General features: G+C 33.9%; 1 protein-coding gene across 5 annotated transcripts in view; it reads left to right on the top strand.

Moving 5' to 3' along the window:
- Positions 1–20,130, top strand: part of HFM1 (helicase for meiosis 1) — a 132,425-nt gene that overhangs the window by 52,692 nt on the left and 59,603 nt on the right. For all 5 annotated transcript variants that reach the window (XR_010940943.1, XR_010940942.1, XM_067726875.1 and 2 more), the window contains exons 21-23: positions 5,253–5,344; positions 6,819–6,925; positions 7,021–7,068. Coding sequence is in view for 3 of the 5 variants with exons in the window: in XM_067726875.1 (XP_067582976.1) it covers positions 5,253–5,344; positions 6,819–6,925; positions 7,021–7,068 (247 nt within the window). In the remaining 2 variants the exon portion in view is untranslated. The remainder of the gene's footprint in view (positions 1–5,252; positions 5,345–6,818; positions 6,926–7,020; positions 7,069–20,130) is intronic.

Raw genomic sequence — 20,130 nt, 5'->3', positions numbered from 1 at the left:
TATAACAGAAGCAAGAAAGAATGTTTTGTAGTTTTTACCACTCATGATTAAAAGTTTCTTAGGGGAAAATATTGACTTCATTATAACAAATTAAACTTTTTAAGAAGATATACTTTACTGAATAAAAATTGGAAAGTATAGGAAAGTTTAAAAAAATCAGACTATCTGTTAACATTTCATGTATCCTTCCATTTTTAAATGCATTTTTACATACTTGCAACTGTACTATAGAAATGTATGATTTTGTATTATGTTTTTATTTGTATTTATTTGTATAAGGTTTTTAAAAGCAATTTACCTCCCTAACTCTCAGCCCTAGATTTATAACATTTGTTTCCTCTCCCATGGTTCTCATTCTGATAAACCTAATTTGTTTGTGAGAATTACCTTCTTTGTATTCTAGGATGTCTCACTAAAGGGGGCATGAGAATCACTAATATAACTTCTTCTTCTATTCTTCAGATATTTTAATTCTCAAGAATCTTATTCCCACTATAATTCTTTCCCTGTGGAACTTCTTGAATCCACTGACAACATTCCTTCTGCCTTTAAACATACTTAATAAATGATATGTGTAATATTTGTCTTCTTTCTCAATCATCAGTGAATACTACCTGATTAATTTTCTTCTTTTTAACATTCTTTTGATTCTCTTTCTGCTTCTTTAATCAATTTCTCTTTGCTGACCTTTTTTGCTTTACTGTGGGCTTCTTAAATGTGTAGATGTTGGACCTTTATTCCCAGTTTATGATAATTTCTTTGAAAACATAATTTACCTTCACAGCTTAAGCTATGGTCATTATGTAAATGAATTGTAGTTTTGATCCTGGTCTCTCACCTTTGCTATGACATTTGAACGTTAGTTTTCTATTGGAAATCTTTTCTTACATATATGACATGAAACTTGACACCCAGAGCATATAACAGTTAATTTGACCTGGAATACTATACAGTGGAATGAACATAAAATTTGTGTTCCAAATGCCTGGATTTCAGTCCCAGTTCTGCCACTATGCTTGCTGTGACCTTATGCTTACTGAGCCTTAGTTTATTTATCTGTAAAACAAGAATATATTACACATCCTACTTACCTTACTGGGTTGTTGTGATGATGAAATGGGATAATGAACATTTACAGCAAAAAAAATTCCTCTGAAAACATGAGTCGTTGCTCTTTTTTGTCCAAGGTTAGGAAAATGTATCTCTACTTGCCTCTTATTCTCAATAGCATAACCGGTTTGTTAAGCCTATTAAAAAATGTTTGATGTCTTGGTTTCTCTTTCATTCCTCACTCATTCCATGTCCAGGCAGGAATGTCCAAAAGGACAATCCAATCTTGGAGCTGAAAATATTCCTTATCACGTAGCAGGGTAATATTTCCTAAAGTGTGGTTGGGTTAACTACTTCCTCTCAAAGTCAACTGAGGGTGCTGTTATGTTAAAAATGAAATTAATGAACCCTACTCCAGACCTACAAACCTCACCTTCTAGGAGTAAAACCTAGTAATTTAGATTTTAAGCTTGTTTCCTGGATGCTGCTTTTGCACGTTAAAATTGAGAACTGCCTTGGGATTGATGTTTCAATAAATGGTATAGTGAAAATCTATTTAGATCTTCATGTCATACACCAATTTATCTTAGTGAGTGTTCTGGGGTGGGGGGTGAGAGACTCCAAATTAAAATAGAGAATGCAGTTTTACTCTAAACTATCTTCTCTAGGAGATTCATGGGGTTCAGTAGCATACTAAATGTGCTAAGAAGAAAGGTAGTAAAAAAGAGATGAAATTGATTAGCCTAAGATTTTTACATTCTTATTTGTCCACAGAAATCTTTTAAATGGAAATCCATTAATATTGCAAAGAGCACTAATATTCTATCAGTGTTCAGTCTATCAATTTAAATGTTAATATCATCCAAAACACCTTTACAGACATACCCAGAATAATATTTGCCCAAATATCTGGGCACCCTATGGCCCAGTTAAGTTGACACATAATATTAACCATCACAGCAGCTTAACATAAAATATACATTCTAGCTGAATGTAGCTGAGTTTTCAGAGGAATACAGTATTGTACATGATGCTGTTTTACCTGTTCCTCCTCTGGACCCAGTTTGGTCATGTACTCTGCTTTGAAAGCACATATTATGCAATGCCCAATCATTGGACATTTTGTCCTCTGTATTTATTAACTCAGCAGCCTCAACTCTTGTTACACCCTACACCATCAAGCTACTTAAAACACACACACATAAAGTGTTACATACATGTATGTATATATAACTTTATGAGGAATTTAACATGTCTTTTTAACTGTGCCAGTATTTTTATTAGGATCATTTAGGTTAGTGCTCTTGTTATAAGGTTGTATGAATTTTTTAGTTGTTTGCCTCAATACTTTTTCCCATAAACCTTGTTATTTTTAGTATGTAGTTTATAGAATACAAGATTTTATAGGAATGCATATACTATATATTTACAGGAAATAAAGGTTTATGTAAATGTATAGGAATACTATATATTTATTTAAGGCTAAGAATTTTTATTAGCTGTGATTTGTAATAGTTTCATTATCAATCAGTTTGTTGTATTTTCTAATTTTCATTATTTCTTCTTTGACCTATGGGTTATTTGGAAATCTAGTTCTTAATTTCTGTACATATGATGGTTTTCTAGTTATTTTTCTTTTCAGTTTTTTTGTTGTTGCTGTTGTTTTTGATATTTGATACAGTTGCTTTGTATCAGATGATATTTTCAGTATGATTTCAATCTTTTGAGAATTGTTGAGACTTGTTTTATGGCGCAGTATGTGGTCAGTTTTTATAAATATTTTGTGTGTGCTTATCCCTTTGGTTTTAAGCCCTCTCCCAGATAAATATCTTGTTAGTTCTTTGCTGCCTTATAAAAGATATTTCATATGTTTCATTTATCTGACTTAGTTGCCTTCAGCAGAGGCGTTGGTTCATAATTACTTAGCCTGCTGTTAATGTGGATGGAAGCTCCTTACATATTATTTCTAATTAATTCTTTCTTTATGACTTCTTGTTCCTTTGTGTTACTATTACTTCTTTTATCTCTTTGAATATTTATTTTTTGTATTTAAATTTTTAGTCTGTATGTTCCAGTAATTCTGCTTTATATAGTTTTTGCTTTTTTAGTTTGTGGTTATAATACTCAAGTATCTAGGTATTTTTATCTGTATGCTTGTGTTCTTGTCCAGATTTTTAGCTATTCTGCCTGCTAATGTGTATAGAAGAAGGTCTCAAAAGACCAAGTCTTGGTTTGTGCAAATTTATGAAGGATTAACAACCTTATGAAAATGGGCAGTAATTGCAAAAGGCATGGAAAGTCATTAAACTGGGATGCAAATCTTACCTCTGTGAAGGAGAGTGAAGGAAGGAAGGAGAAAAGGAAGGAAAGAGAGAAGGAAGGAGAATTTTTTCCTGCAATGCAGTCCTAAGACCATTTGGCAAAGTTGATGGGGAATATTCAAGTCAAAGTTGCCCATCCTAAGAGTCCCTTGGCTTATAGATCTTTCTTAATATTCCTGCCATGCTCAGTCATTTGTTTGTATCTCCTGAGAAGTGTGATCTTGGTGTGTACATAGTGATAGATTCAGAACATAGCAGTTGGGGCCATCCATCAGAGCACTTCTTGCAGTAGGATATGTGAGAGGTGCATTCTCATGACCTCTGCTTCCACTCTCCTTACCCCAACTCTATGACTTTTACTTTGAAATACCCTGTATTTGCTATTATTCAAAAGCTATATTGATAGCAAGTTGCCTCTTTATTTCCTCTCTTCACTTGCAAATTTTAAAAAATTATTTCCATTGCTTCTGCCTTGACTCATTTTCTTTATAGCTTTCTTTCTAGTTTATTTTTATACCTTACCTAGGAAACCTTCGTCCGTACTAATAAGCCAGCAAATACCAAGCCTTTTCTCAAAACCTTTCATTTTGACTAGCAGGGAGATACCCTATATTAAGTTATAAACATCTAGGATAAGAGGAGCATCTTAAAGTTTACCCTAAATATAACATATACTAGTTCCCTTGGTAACCATATTCTCGCTATCTCACACACTGCTCTTAGAATCTCCCTTTGGTGAACCACTGCATTACTCACGTTTTGGCTGAACATATTCACTAGACTCCTAATTGAGAAAGTGACTATTCCTGAGTCTAAGTTCTGTCTACTGTACCTTATTCTTGGTGCCTATAAGTGATGGAATGTCAAATTCTTTCCTCTTCAGCAAAACCTGTAGCACATACTTAAATATTAGCCTGTTCCTTGAGCAACAGTATGCCTTTTTCCTCTTCTCAGCTGTTTTTTGTGTGTGTTCACAAGACTTGAAATTCTTTGTAATGTTCTTGACAACTTATAATTGAAGCCAGTAACCTTTTAAATGAATTCCATTTCATCAATTACTTATCCTCACTCTACCCATCCTCCTACCCACAGCCTACCTGATGTTTTATTTCCAAAACAATTTAGTTTCAAATTCAAATTTAATTGAAATATTGCTCAAGAATTTTAAGTGGTCTTCTGTTATTTTACAAATCAAAACCAAAATCTAAACTCCTTTATAGCATTTAAAGGCTATTTCAGGGCCTCTGTATTCTACCTTTCATCATGTTTTGATAATAAAAGTAGGCAACATTTATTTAACGTTGGGCACTATGCTAAGTACTATGCATGTATTATTGCATTTAATCTTCTTCACAACAAACATATGAGATGCATACTTTTATTATTCCCGCATTACATTAAGAAACTGGTAAAGTAACCTGCACATGATCACCTAGTAACTAGTAAGTGGTGGCCCAAAGATTCTAAGCAGGTCAGTTTGACCTGAATTTTAGTCTTATGTTTATCAAGCCATATCTCTCATTACATTATTCTAAAGAGTCTTTTAAACTTTACTCTTTTGATAAACAAGTTTTGTTTTTTCCTGAGGTCTAGAAGGTAATCCCACATGGACCATTCTTTTAGGCTTAATTTCCTCTGTACTTAAGTTTGTGTATGTAAACATTATCATTAACTGGATTTTGTACTCTAGTCTAGCTATTTCACATGTGGTTATCTCCCTAGCTAACCTGTAGGTTCCAGAGACCATGTCTTCTAGATTTTTTGGTGTCTTTTGTACCTGATGCTGTTAAAGGCACAGCTAAGGAAATGTTTGTTAAATTGATGAAAATTCAAGTTGTTTCAGCTGATGGGGAATGTTTATTTTTCTGTCTTTTCCCACAGAGGCAGGAAGATTGATGGCTTGGTATTATATTACATTTGAGACAGTGAAGAAATTTTGTACAATCAGTGGAAAAGAAACTTTATTGGATCTGGTAAATTAATTTTCACAAGAAAATAAATATATAATGATATAGTATAAAATAATATTGGAGTAAATAATTTGTGTATCTCATGCAATTTAAGAAGAAATGAGCAGAAAAGAAAGCATTTCTAATAGTGCTTATGTTTTTCCTCCTCATATGCCTTTGATTGTAAGATATAGAATAGTACTCCTTAGAATATATTTCCAATTGTATCTCTGTGTTAGGGCTAAGAAAATTCATATACATACCCAAAGTCAGGATGGCAACTGCCTTTCAACTTATGTGGTAATGCTGATTACCTTGGTAGTGGTTACCAAGTGTAATATGTTGAGAAAGAATGTGCTGAGAAAGATTCCAAGATGGTGTGGCATGGTATATTAGGAAAGTCTGCCATGAATGAGGGACACTGAGGGACGCATGTGCCTCCTACTTGCAACTCTTCCCTAAATCCTTTGCATCAGAATAATGATAACAGTAGAAAGAGAATAGTATTGGTGATAGACCAGGAAAAAGAACTGATTTTGGAGAAGGTGGGAGTAAAAACAGGCTATACTAAGATATCACCAGTGGGGGCAACTTTGTAGCTGTAGCAGTGAATAGAACGATAGTCATGTTTTTGGCACCTGGTAACTGTATTGGTCCTTTCTTCCATTACTGGGAATATGAACATGAAACATGACATTTATATTTATTGTCAAATCCAAACTATTTATTTTTATTTAAAATATCTAAGTTGATTATTGTGATAAGATTATTATACTAAAAATTGCATTAAAATTGATGAGTAGAAGGCTTGTATTTTCATGTAAATATTATTCTTTTTAAATTTATTTTTTATTGAAGTATAGTTGATTTACAATGTTGTGTTGAATATTATTCTTAACTGAGAAGAAATCAAGAATAGAAACTCCCTAATGTTAACATTAACTCATCTGATTTTGAGTTCAGAAAGTGTGAAAGAGAATTAGAAAGGGTGTTAGTTTCATTTTACAGGTGTGAAAAACCAAAGCAGAGTCATTTGACAGAATTAGGCTCTAGAATACAGATTTCTTAATACCTACGCATTGTTTTCATTACAAAATAATCCTCAATAGGAATAATAATTTGCAAACTATAGAAGGGTAAATAATAATATAACAGTAGTAATAGCGATAGTAATGAAATCTTCATTTATTGAGTGCTTATTATGTGTTAGGTGCTACGCTGAATATTTTAAATTTCATCTTGTTAATCTTTACAATCTTACTGATATAGCCCCAGTGTGTAACACAGTGTCTGACATATAACAAGTGTTCGTAAACTTTTGTTAGTGAATGAATGAATCCTTAAAGAAGCAAAATGCATAAGGCAGGTTTTTAACTCTATTATGCTAAACGTGATGTCCCAAGGCAGCATTAAAAATAAATAAATACAGAAAAAATAAATGACAGAAAAGAAGTAAAGAATGGACATAACTAAATGAACAAATGCTGAAATTTTATAGGTCACAATGGTAGCCAGCTGCAAGGAATTTCTAGATATACAATTAAGAACAAATGAAAAGAAAACACTGAATACTTTGAACAAAGATCCAAATCGGATAACTATCAGGTACAGAAATTAAATATGTTTTAAGTAATTTTAAAAAGGTTTCATTCAGTTAAAATAAATAATAATAATAAAAGTTTTGCCTTGTTTATTTACAGATTTCCAATGGGAGGAAGAATTAAAACAAGAGAAATGAAAGTAAATTGGTAAAGAAAATCAATTGTTAAATGTCTTAAAATACTGATTACCTGTCCCTGATTCATATTTATGAAGGTTTTTTTTTTAACTTATTTTAAATTTCTTTTCCTTAATACAAAAAAGAACATATTTACATAAGAATGAGGAGTCAGAATGTAGGTACGAAATTAATTTCCCAAAACTCAGACTTTAATTAAAAGAGATAATTTGTGAATTTTTAAATCAACAAACGTTGAGAGTGTAATCTGTTGAGGGAAGTTAGACAATAGAAGAAGATATGCTTCTCATCCACAGGAACTTTCAAGTTGGCTTGAATGAGAACCATGTGTATAAAAATAATGGACAGTATGAAAACACATACAGTAAATGTCTATTGAATGATAGTGGTATTCTGGGAAAGACATACTAAATGCAATGATATCAGTGAAGGAATGTATTTGTGACAATGGGATGACTATTCTCCCAGGAAAGGGAAGTTTGTATAGAGGAGTAGTAGCTGGAAGAGTAAATTAAAGTTACATTGTATTGTAATGACTTTACCCAGTTTCCAATCACAAATGGTGCGAAGTGCTTGGTTTTCTGAGTATTTAGGTCTTAGTGTTAAACCATTTGATTTAGATCATTTCAGGTAAAAATGATTTTTTTTATGTGGCTCAATAAAACCAGTTGGCCAAAGAATTTCCTTTTTGTCCTTAGCTAAAGGAGGTCACTCGTTCTCTGGGATACTTCCTAACGTCTCATTGAATTTTATCTCCCAAATACCATGGCATCTCATAAACAAACTTCCACTGCTGTGTACAACTCATCAGGCAGATCTACAGCTTGGACAACAGAAGTTAATGTTCTGTTTCTTAGATATATTTCTTTAGAAATTTAAATATCCTTAGAGATCATACAGAACTTAGAGATCCTGTACCCAGGTCCTCTCATTTTACAAATGAAGTAAGTGATGCCTAGATAAGTTGTGACTTGCTCGAGGCTATGTTGCTATACTGGGGGCTGATCTAGAACTAGAATCTAGAATCTAGATCTCTTGATTCTCACAATGTTTTTTTCAATATACTCTGTTGTATCAACTACTGAGTCAAATTAAATCAAGGTATTTTTCCACAAGCACCTTGTTGGGAACACTCTATTTGCAATTTTAACGCTTTCATTTACCTTACCTTAGATTGGGTCATACATTCTTTTCATTGGGACTGTCAGATTTTAAAATTGATGACTTTATAATTGTCTTTATATGTATCATAATTTAACTTCCCATTATAATTTCCCACCTTTATGCAACTACTTGAGTGTGGCTAGGAAGAGTGAATGTGTGTGGGGTATTTTCTTAATCTAAAATGTACAGTCTTTTGGTGGGTGATGATGGCTAATAGTTACCACTTTTATGTCTCTCTCATATTCCTGTTACTTTGCTGAATTTCAGATCAGTTCTTTTTCAGGTAGGTGTTAATCCTTTTAATTTTAAAATTTTATCCTTCACCTTTCTGCCCTTTAAGGCTGTTTTTTAATTTTTCGTAATTCCTGGGTCTTTCATCTTAAGCACTAGCTCTGTTTTCTTTATTTGGTATTTTTCAATGAACTTATAGGGTGTATTTCCAAGTCAGTGATTTCTTTTCACATTTGTTTGTTTCTTCTTATTATATAAGTAACGCATGGATTCATTTTTAAAGATTCAAAAATAAAATTTATAAAGCAAAAAGTCAGGTCTCCCTTGACCCCCAGAAGTAACTGTTATCAGTAGTTTGCTGTGGGTCCTTCCAATTTCCTTTCTATTTATTTCGTACATATATATGGGCTAATAAACATATGTTATGTCTGCATATAAAAAAGGTCATACTATAATTATTGCTCCTGTCATGAAGTTCTTCTATATCAGTACATACACATCAACCTCATTTATTTTGATACCAATGTGTGTGTATGTGTGTGTTGTTTTTTTTTTTTGCCGTACGCGGGCCTCTCACTGTTGTGGCCTCTCCCATTGCGGAGCACAGGCTCCGGACGCACAGGCTCAGCGGCCATGGCTCACGGGCCCAGCTGCTCCGCGGCACATGGGATCTTCCCGGACCGGGACACGAACCCGTGTTCCCCACATCGGCAGGCAGACTCTCAACCACTGCGCCACCAGGGAAGCCCCCAATGTGTGTTTTAATAGCAGTGTATTCCATAGTATGAACATATTGTAAATTTTAACCACTCCTTTACTGATGAAGAGTTAGATGGCTTACAAACTTTTGCTCTTACAAATAGTGCTGAAATGAACTTCCTTTTATTTACACCGTATTTTTCAAAAATTTCTGGGTGAAAAGGTATATACATGAAAAGATTTAATATTTAATGCCAAATTGCCTTCTAAAAAGCTTACCTTATTTACAGTTCCCACCCACAGTGTAAAAAGAATGACCATTTCCATAAATCCTCCCAATACTTGTTTTTTTATCTTGAACTTTTGTCAATCTAATGAGTGAAAAATTTTAAACTTTTCAAATCCCTAATTATTAGGAGGGAATATACATATTATTTGGTTTTATACAGAAATTTTAAATTGTTATAAAATCATGCATGTCAGTCATTTCCTTATGACTTCTAGGTTTTGTGTCTTGCTTACTTAGGAAGGCCTTTCCCATCCTGTATTTCTTTTTTTTTTTTTCATCCTGTATTTCTTAAGATTAGGTTCAACTACATAAAATGGTAATAAAATGAATTAACAGTAGATTCAACAAAATAGGCTACTTTTCTCTCATAGAATATACAACTCAAGGTAGATAGTCTAAGGTAGATATAGTGGCTTCAAGGTGTCATGAATACTATGTTCCTATCTTTCTGCTCTGCTATCCCACACATGACTTCTATTTCAAGATCACCTCATTGTCCAAAATTACTACTAGAGCTTCAGCCATTACACTTGAATATCCTCTCTCTTTTCAGTAGGTTTCTTGGAAGTCCCAGATAATCCTTTCTCACCTAATACAGCTAAGTGCAAAAGAGACTGGGAAATGTCTTGGTGATAGTGTGCCTATATTAAAATTAGGATTCTGCTATTAATAAGGAAATAAAGAATGAATGTTGGGTAGGTAAAGCAGTCTCTTCCACACATCCTAAGATCATAGGACTTTTTCTATCGTTTCTTCTAATACTTTAAAATCATTTTATTTTTACCTAAAGGCTTTTCATAGGCATCTGGAGTTAATTTTTATATGTGGTATGAGTTAAGAATTTAATTATATTTTGTCCCTGAAAGATAGTCAGGAGTGTTTGATAACTATGTTGTCTTTCTCTCTTTGCCTATTGATTTGGAATGCCACCTTCTCATAAACTAAATTCCTAAGGATCTGATTCTGGACACTTACTGTTAGCCTGTTTATTTTGTTGCTGTGACAATACCACATTGTTTTACTTGCTATTCTTTTATTGCATGTTTTGTTATCTGGTAAGGCAAGTCCGTTCTTACTGTTATTTAAAAAATGTTTTTGGATATTCCTGCATTTTTCCTCCCTGTGAAATTTAGAATCAGTTTGTCAAGATTTATAAAAAGTCCTATTGAAATTGGCTTTATAGATTAGTTTGTGGAAGAATTCTTCCTTTAACAGTTCTGAAATCTTTCTATCTAGGAATATGGTATCTCTCTCCATCTATTCAGATCTTTATGTCTTTCTGTGATATTTTATAACTCATCATTTAGGTTTTATATTTCTTGATAGGTTTATTTCTTGGTATTTTATGGAGTTTGATATTGTGAGTCCTTCTTTACATTGCATACCATTGCATTTTATGGTCAGTTATTGATGGTATATAGGAAGGCTATCAATTTTTAAAATTTTGATTGTTTTATCTGGCTATCTCACTGAACTCTCTTAATAGTATGAGTTGTCCTTTAGTTGGTTTTCTGGGATTACCTCGATAGACAATCATATTATCTGTAAATAGTGATAGTTTTATCTCTTGATTTCTAATAGTTGCAACTCTATTTTTCTTAACTTCTTGTAGATAGAAACTTTAGTATATGTTCTGTAATTTTAGAGAGAGCAGACATCTTTGTCTTTTTACTGTTTTTAATTGTCAAGTTTCCAGTGTTTCACCACTGGGGAATTTCTCACACTTTTTGGATTCGATTGTGGAATCCATTAACCTCCTTCTCACTTATTTGTAAAAACAGATTTGAATTCAGAGAGAAGAGCGAGCAATCCATTTTAGCTCACCATTGTCTCTGGATCTAAAAGTTGGGTTTCTCTACAATTTCTTTCATTTTTTGTTCTTTGCAGGGTTACTAACTTTTTTTGAATCAATTTTTCTTACTTTATATGTTCCTGAGCTATTCATTTCACCCAGCCTGTCAGTTTTTATGGCATAAAGTATTTTGTCCTCTAATAAGTTAAAAATTTCCTCTAAATATATAATGTCTTTTCTAATATCTAATATTATTTGTATCGTCTCCTTTTTTCTTAATCAGATTTGCTAGAGGTTTCTATATTTTGATCTTTTCAAGCCATTTATTTTTGACTTATTGATCATGTTTAATAGTCCTATTAATTTTACATTTTTAATCTTTACTTTCTATTATTTTTTATTTCATTAATTTCCCATTTTGTCTTTATTTTTTTCCTTCTACTTCTTTTTGTAATCTTTTAAATTGTATTTTTCTCCATTTTTTTTTTTTTAATTTTCTATAAAATATGTAAGACTACAAATTTTCCAGTGAATACCACTTTGACATTGTTCTATAGAGTTTCTAAATCTATTGCTATTCTTTCTAAACAGTTTGTAATTTCAGTTTTAGTTTCCTCTTAAGAATTATTTAAAATTATGTTTAAAATTTTTAAAGTAATACTTTTTAAAAATTGTCATTCTTTTATTGTTAATTTCTAATTTTATTGGATTGTAATTAGAGAATGTGGCCTGTTAGAGTTCTGCTTTATGATAGATATTGTGGTTTTACTTGCGGCTTAATACATGGTTAATTTTTATCATTATTCCATGTGGATGGTAAATGGATAAATGAATGATGTGTTCCTTAGGCACTAAATTGCATATTTTGCCATTAGGAAGAGTTTGCTAATTGTGTTACTCAAAGTGAAATATCACTCATTTTTCATGTAAAGTTTTATTAATCAAGAGAGTAATTTATTATATTGGAAGAGGAAGATATATTGAAAATATAGCCAGATTATATAATGGATCTAAAGATGTAATGTCAGATAGTTCAAGGGAATATATATATACCACCAATATATTTGGAAAAGCAAACAGAAAAGGAACAAGTACACAGTAAACAGAAGAGTGACATATTGTCTGATCAGCTGTGACTTGTGGAAATGACTATAAAAGTATAGGATGGATTATACAATAAAGGAACAAATCATAAGCAAATTGTCTTCTTAGGATTGTACATAAAAGGAGTTGTACTTAACCTGTGTATTTACACATTTGTTAGGTACTACAGGCCTATTGGCCCGTTTGTCCATGTTGCCTTTCTTGTCCTGTCTTGTCGTTTCTGCTGATGGAAAGAGGCAGGTTAGATGAGTCAACTAACTGTCCTATTGAATACTTTTTGCTTTTAATTCCGTTTTGTCTACTATTAATAATATTGCCATACTTGTTTTATTTAGTATATCATTTAATCTTTTTCTTCTTAACGTTTTCATATTGTTTTATAATTTGTATAGATTGAATATAGTTAGATTTTATCACTTTTCTTTTTACCTGATCTCAGAATTCTTTTAATTGAGAATAAGTTCATTCACATTTATTATAATTACAGTAGTCCCCGCCCTTATCCACGGTTTCGCTTTCCACGGTTTCAGTTACCAGTGGTCAACTGTGGTCCGAAAATATTAAATGGAAAATTCCAGAAATAAACAATTCATAAGTTTAAAATTGTGCACTGTTCTGAGTAGCAATTCATAAGTTTAAAATCTCACTTCGTTGTGCTCTGTCCCACCTGGGACATGAATCATCCCTTTGTCCAGTGTAGCCTGCCTGTTCTTCACTTAGTACCCATCTCAGTTATCAGATGACAGTTGCCATATTGCAGTGCTTGTGTTCAACTAACCCTTATTTTACTTAACAATGGCCCTGCGGAATTAAAGGAACCTCAGCTAAAATTGGAATCAGGACAGACCTGTAGAGGAAGCTCTCACACTCTGCCATGCATCATCAATTGCTCCAAGCAGAAAGAGGTGTACACCTACCTCTCTGATAGGAAAATCCCTCTACTTTACTATCCAGCAGGAAAAAGAAAACTTCTCTCTGCCCTGACAGCCTAGCCAGTCGGAGACTGTACCAGCCCGACTAATGAGAAGCCTCCATACTTTGTACTACCAGCTTCCTCCAATGGACTCTGGTTTTCACAGCCCCTCCTATCTCCCCGCTTTTCCCTGTAAAGCAAATTCCTTGTTCTCTTGATTTGCCTATGCTTTGCCATAGTTTGCATATCCTGAATTGCAGTTCTTTTGGCTCTTCCTCAATAAACTTGCTTTTGCTATAAAGCAAGTTTATAAATAATACAGTAGCCAGTTATAAAATAACTGGCTACTGTATTATTAAAGTTGACAGCTCCAAAGCGCAAGAGTAGTGATGCTGACAATTCAGATATGCCAAAGAGAAGCTGTCAAGTCCTTCCTTTAAGTGAAAAAGTGAAAGTTCTAGATTTAATAGGTTCTAGGTTTAATAATTTAGAGGTTGCTATGCTGGTTAATAAGAGGTTAATATGCTGAGGTTGCTAAGATCTACAGTACGAATGAGTCTTCTACCTGTGAAATTGTGAAGAAAGAAAAAGAAAGGAAACTGTAAAGAAGGAAAAAGAAATTTCATGCTGGTTTTGCTGTCACACCTCAAGCTGCAAAAGTTACAGCCACAGTGCATGTCAAGTGTTTAGTTAAGATGGAAAAGGCATTATATTTGTACAATAGCATATTCTGAGAGAGATAGAGACCACACTCACATGACAGTTATTAACACTATTAATTGTTCTATTATATTATTAGTTATTGTTGTTAACTTTTAGTGTGCCTAATTTATAAGTTCAACTTTATCCTGGGTATGTATAGGAAAAAACAGTATATGTAGAGTTTCATACTATCTTTGGTTTCAGACATCCACTGGGAATCTTGAAATGTATCCCCTGAGGATACTGTGTTTGGATTTAATCTTATTGTATGTTTTCTAATTTGCATGATTATTGCTTGTTTCTTTTTTCCTCACTTATTTCTTTTGCCTTTTCTGCCTCTTTTTGGATATGTCAAGTTTTGTTTGTTTTTGTTCTTCTAACTAGCTCTTCTTTTAAAATTTTATATGTTTTTAACCAATGTCTATAGAAAATGAACATTTAAAAACTTCCCATATGAGATAAAACTTTTATCATATTTTCAATTTCCTCTTGCCTCTTGCTCTCTCCCATGTTCAGATCATTTTGGATTTTAGTTCCAGATTGTTAAATTTAAAATATTTTACTGTGCATTAAAAATTGTAGACTTAACCTAATTTCTTTTTTTACTGATTGCTTTGCTTACTTTCTGCTTTTTAAAATCTCTATCTTCCTTTTCCTTAGATATATAATTTATTTTTTTTGGATACATTCTCAAATAATTTTCTGAGTCCTTCTGAGTCTTTGTAAGCCTGAAATGTATTTTGACCTATCATTTGAATAAGTTTGGCTAAATCATTCTTCAGATGTTTATACTGCTCTTCTTGCATCCATTGTTGGTGATCTAATCTGTTTTCAGTACTTTTTTAAAAAATTAATTAATTTATTTATGGCTGTGTTGGGTCTTCTTTGCTGCATGCAGGCTTTCTCTAGTTCTGACGAGTGGGGCTACTCTTCCTTGCGGTGCGCAGGCTTCTCATTGCAGTGGCTTCTCTTGTTGCAGAGCACAGTCTCTAGGCATGTGGGCTTCAGGAGTTGCAGCACACGGGCTCAGTAGTTGTGGCTCGTGGGCTCTAGAGCGCAGGCTCAGTAGTTGTGGCGCACAGGCTTAGTTACTCCGCGGCATGAGGGATCTTCCTGGACCAGGGCTCAAACCTATGTCCCCTGCATTGGCAGGTGGATTCTTAACCACTGCACCACCAGGGAAGTCCCCATGTTTTCAGTTCTTTATTAATAACTTTTTTCTTTATCTGATTTAGGAAATTCACCAGAAAGTCTGCGTGTGTCTTTATTCTTTATTTTGCACAGCATTCTGTGGAACCTCTTAATATGTAGACTTGTATCTTTCTTCAGCTCTGGGAAATTTTCTTCTATAATTTAATTATTTCTTCTCTATTCTCTCTGTTCACTCCTTCTGGAACTCCTGCTGGATGAATGTTGGAACTTCTGACAATCTCCTCCACATATTTTACTTATCCTTTCATATTTTTTATCTGTTTATGCTTGGCTTTTAGGAGAATGTCTTAGCTCAGTTAGCCATCTCACTAATTTGCTCTTCAGCTTTATCTATTGAGTTTTTGCAGTGATATTTTTTTTTGTTTTTTTGCATTAAAGCATATCAAGGATTTATTAGAATTCTTCAAAGAATTTTAGGTGAAATTTTAAAGCATTGATATTTTGAAAGCTCCTACAACATTACAAAGAAAATAACTGATAAAATTTGTATTTTACTGTATCTCTGCTTGGCTTTCTAAAATATACATGGTATTTCTTTTTCTGTGTGTGTGTGATTTTAAAAGTTTATTCTGATAGCAATACAAAACAAATTGCATGAGTAAGATTAAAGGTAATGACAGGGTTAAGAAATAAGTTTCTTTCTTTCTTTTTTTTTAAAATTAAAAAGAAAATTTTTTAATTTAATTAATTTTTTTACACAGCAGGTTCTTATTAGTCATCAATTTTATACACATCAGTGTATACATGTCAATCCCAATCTCCCAATTCATCACACCCTCACCCCCACCCCCCACTGTTTTCCCCCCTAGGTGTCCATACGTTTGTTCTCTACATCTGTGTCTCAATTTCTGCCCTGCAAACCGATTCATTTGTACCATTTTTCTAGGTTCCACATATATGTGTTGATATATGATATTTGTTTTTCTCTTTCTAACTTACTTCACTCTGTATGACAGTCTCTAGATCCATCCACACCTCTACAAATGACCCAGTTTCATTCCTTTTTATGGCTGAGTAATAGTCCATTGTATATATGGACCACATCTTCTTTATCCATTCATCTGTTGATGGGCATTTAGATTGCTTCCATGACCTGGCTATTGTAAATAGTGCTGCAATGAACATTGGGGTGCATGTGTCTTTTTGAATTATGGTTTTCTCTGGGTATATGCCCAGTAGTGTGATTGCTGGGTCATATGATAATTCTATTTTTAGTTTTTTAAGAAACCTGCATACTGTTCTCCACAGTGGCTGTTTCAATTTACATTCAAATCAACAGTGCAAGAGGGTTCCCTTTTCTCCACACCCTCTCCAGCATTTGTTGTTTGTAGATTTTCTGATGAAGCCCATTGTAACTGGTGTGAGGTTATACCTCATTGTAGTTTTGATTTGCATTTCTCTAATAATTAGTGATGTTGAGCAGCTTTTCATGTGCTTCTTGGCCATCTGTATGTCTTTTTTGGAGAAATGTTATACATGGTATTTCTAATCTCTCTGAAAAAAATTTTAATTATATAAATCAATTATGCTTATTTTGAAACTCTTCTGTGCACTTAACTCTGTTTCCTCAATTGTTATTTCATTTATTAATATTGTTTGTCTTTTTAAATTTTTTTCTCAAATGTTAGGTAGTTCTTCATTGTTTGCTTTTGCATTTGTAAATATATTTTTGCCTACCTATTCTGTTACTTACTATCTCTAATGATTGTGGAGAAGTAATTAGATTGACTCCCATAAAAGTGTGGAAATACCTTGCAATTTAAGAGTAAAGTCTTTCTACTTCTACTGGGGTTTTCGTTCCTACCTGGAGAACTGTCCTGCCTCTTGCCTCAGTGTCTACACTCCCTACTTTAGCCTCTCAATATATACTACAACTGCTTAATGTTTTCCACAAATGAGAGAGAGTGACAGGGGTAGACTAAACTACCTGCTCAGAATACAGCATTCCAGTGAATTGCTCCAACAAATACCCTAGGACCCTCTCTCCTTCTTGATCTATTAATTCTTCTGCATGTACTATGGGTAATGTCCGGTTTTGTTTTTCTCATAGATTTGATCTTTTTCATAGATATGATTTCTAACATTCAACTTTCTGGCCCACCAATGGCATGCTTTCTTGCTTTCCTGTAGTTTTGTGGATAGAGACTAACACACAAAAACACACCTATATAGTTGTCCATCATTTTATGGAATTTAAAGAGGAGTTATATGTATAGAAGGCTCCATGTGCCATCTTGATTTTTTTCTCTCATTTGATTCTTTGGGCATTCTTATTCTATGTTTAGGCAGAAAAAGATGACTTCAGAATAACTTTTTCTCCTCTCAAGAGAGTTGTACAGCTTTATAGTACACCTTTAACTTATCTTCATATGAAGGATTTCCACTCTTTCTATACCTTCCTTTACTAAGTTGGCCAGTATACAGAAGTCTTTTGGGAAGTTCTGGTATCATTTTTATTAGTTGGCTAACTGTGGAAGCTGAGAGCAGGTCATAAATGGCTCAACCATTGATAATAATAATAGTAATAACCATTGCTTGAATATTTGCTGTGTTCCAAGCACTGCATTAGATGCTTTACAGGCATACCTTGGAAATATTGTGGGTTCAGTTCCAGACCACCACAATAACATGACTATCTCAATAAAGCAAGTCACACAGTTTTTTTGGTTTCCCAGTCCAGTGCATATAAAAGTTATCTTTACACTAGACCATAGTCTGTTAAGTGTGTAGTAGCACTGTCAAAACACAGTGTACATACCTTAATTTAAAAATTCAAAACAATTACAACAGTAACATCAAAGATCACTGATCACAGATCACCATGACAAATATAATAATAATGAAAAGGCTTGAAATATTTCAGCACTTAACAAAATATGACACAGAGACATGAAATGAGCAAATGCTGCTGGAAAAATGGTGCTGATAGACTTGCTTGATGCAGGGTTTCCATAAACCTTCAATTTGCAAAAACCCCACGATATTGGCAAAGTGCAATGAAGTGAAGTGCAATAAAATGTGGTATACTTGTACATACCTATGGCAGAAACTGCTAGCTGACTGTCCAGTATTTATCTTACCTTCACAGGGAAAAGATTACATTTCCCAGTCAACTTTGTAGCTAAATAGGGCCCTGTGTCTAAGTTTGTCCAATTAACGAGATGTAGGCAGAAGATGTAAGTCTTCCTAGAAGGCTGCTTAAAGGAAATGGAGTCAGGTGGTAAACAGGGCATCAATTGTTGTCTTCCACCACTTCCTCCAACATGTTGTATGGAGTGAATGTGTAATGGCTGGAGATCCAACAGTCATCTTAGACCATGAGATGGCCTGAGAATGGAAGCCATACATGGCAGAATAGAAATATAGTAGGATCCTAGGTCTCTGCTGACTTGTTGGACTACCATACCAAGCCCTAGACTGCCTAACTCTGGAGTTCTTTTACATAAGAGAATAAACCATTTATATTTAAGCCTCTATAGTCTGGTCATGGTTGAACCTAATTCAAATTGCATCATTACTTTATTTCATTTAATCTTTACAATAACCCTGATTTAGTCATTACATAACTATCATGCAAGTCTGACCCCATTAGTTGAGATGGCAGAGGTGCCATCTTACCTGAGGCTGTGAGACTTTTACTTCTACTGAGGATAAGCTCAGGCTGGCCTTATCTGGTGGAGAGAGACAGACAGCCCTGCCAAGGTTCTGTACCTACTAGACTAAATCCCTGTTCTCCCTTCCATTCCTGCTTATTGTTACCAAGTTCAAGCTTGTACTGCTCGCCGCATGACAGGACAGTAAAACGAGAGACAGGTGTTGGGGCAAGGAAAAGCCACTTATTTGGAAAGCTAGCAGACCAAGAAGATGGTGGACTCATGTCCCAAAGAACCATCTTACCCGAGTTAGAATTCAGGCTTCTTTTATACTAAAAGGGGAGAGGGTGTAGCTGGTTGTTGTTGCAGACTTCTTGGTGCCAGAATCCTTTGTTCTTGCAGCTGTCCACGTAGGTTTGGTCCCAATGTTCCTGTAAACCTCCAACATGACAATCAACAATCATTATTTTCTGTTCTGCAACTTTTTATCTCTACATGAATGTAAACATGTTATACTTTTAAAGGTCAAGCCTAGGAGGCAGAGCATTGAGAAAGGGCTATTATGTATATTTGAAGCCATAGGCAACATTTTTACAAAGGTTCAGAGCCAGCATGACTAAGTATGGGCAACAGAGCACAAAGGTTAGAGCTAAAGGAATAGATCCAATATGGAGTCAGGTTTGTTCTTCTCTTACATACTGCTTTTTGTGGTAAAGTTTCTGACAGAGAAGTATGATGTTGAAAAGTGTGCTATTTTTTAAGGTATATTGATGTTAAACATAAATATTACCTCAAAAGTCTTATTTTTACTCTATAATTTTGTATATATTCTTCATTTGTGCATTCCAGAATAGTTTCACAAGTTTTATTTATCCAGCACTTGAAAGCACCCCATCCACATTTTCCCATCAGTTCCTTCTTTGTTAACAAACCATGTAACTTTATAACCATTTCTTTCTTTCCTTTTTTTTTTAGTTTCCAACTTTCTTTAATGCTAATCTTAATGCTAATAGGTTGTGAGATATGTTTTTTTAATTGAATGAAATATTCTTTAAATTCTATAGTGCTTTACAATTTTCAGAAGTCTCACACACATGATTTCATATAATCCCATAATAATCCTATATTTCCCCACCCTTGTATTGCCCCTCCCCCTTCCCTCTTCCCATGGGTAACCATTAATTTGTTATCTATATCTGTGAGTCTGCTTCTTCTTTTGCTTTATTCATTAGTTTGTTGTATTTTTTATTTTTTTATTTTTTTATTTTTTTTGTGGGACGCGGGCCTCTCACTGTTGTGGCCTCTCCCGTTGCGGAGCACAGGCCTCGGACGCGCAGGCTCAGCAGCCATGGCTCATGGGCCCAGCTGCTCCG

Source organism: Pseudorca crassidens, chromosome 2 (assembly GCF_039906515.1).
Source record: "Pseudorca crassidens isolate mPseCra1 chromosome 2, mPseCra1.hap1, whole genome shotgun sequence".
Classification (NCBI taxonomy): Eukaryota; Metazoa; Chordata; class Mammalia; order Artiodactyla; family Delphinidae; genus Pseudorca; species Pseudorca crassidens.
Note: the sequence above shows the minus strand (reverse complement) of the source record. Positions and strands in the feature narration are given on the sequence as shown.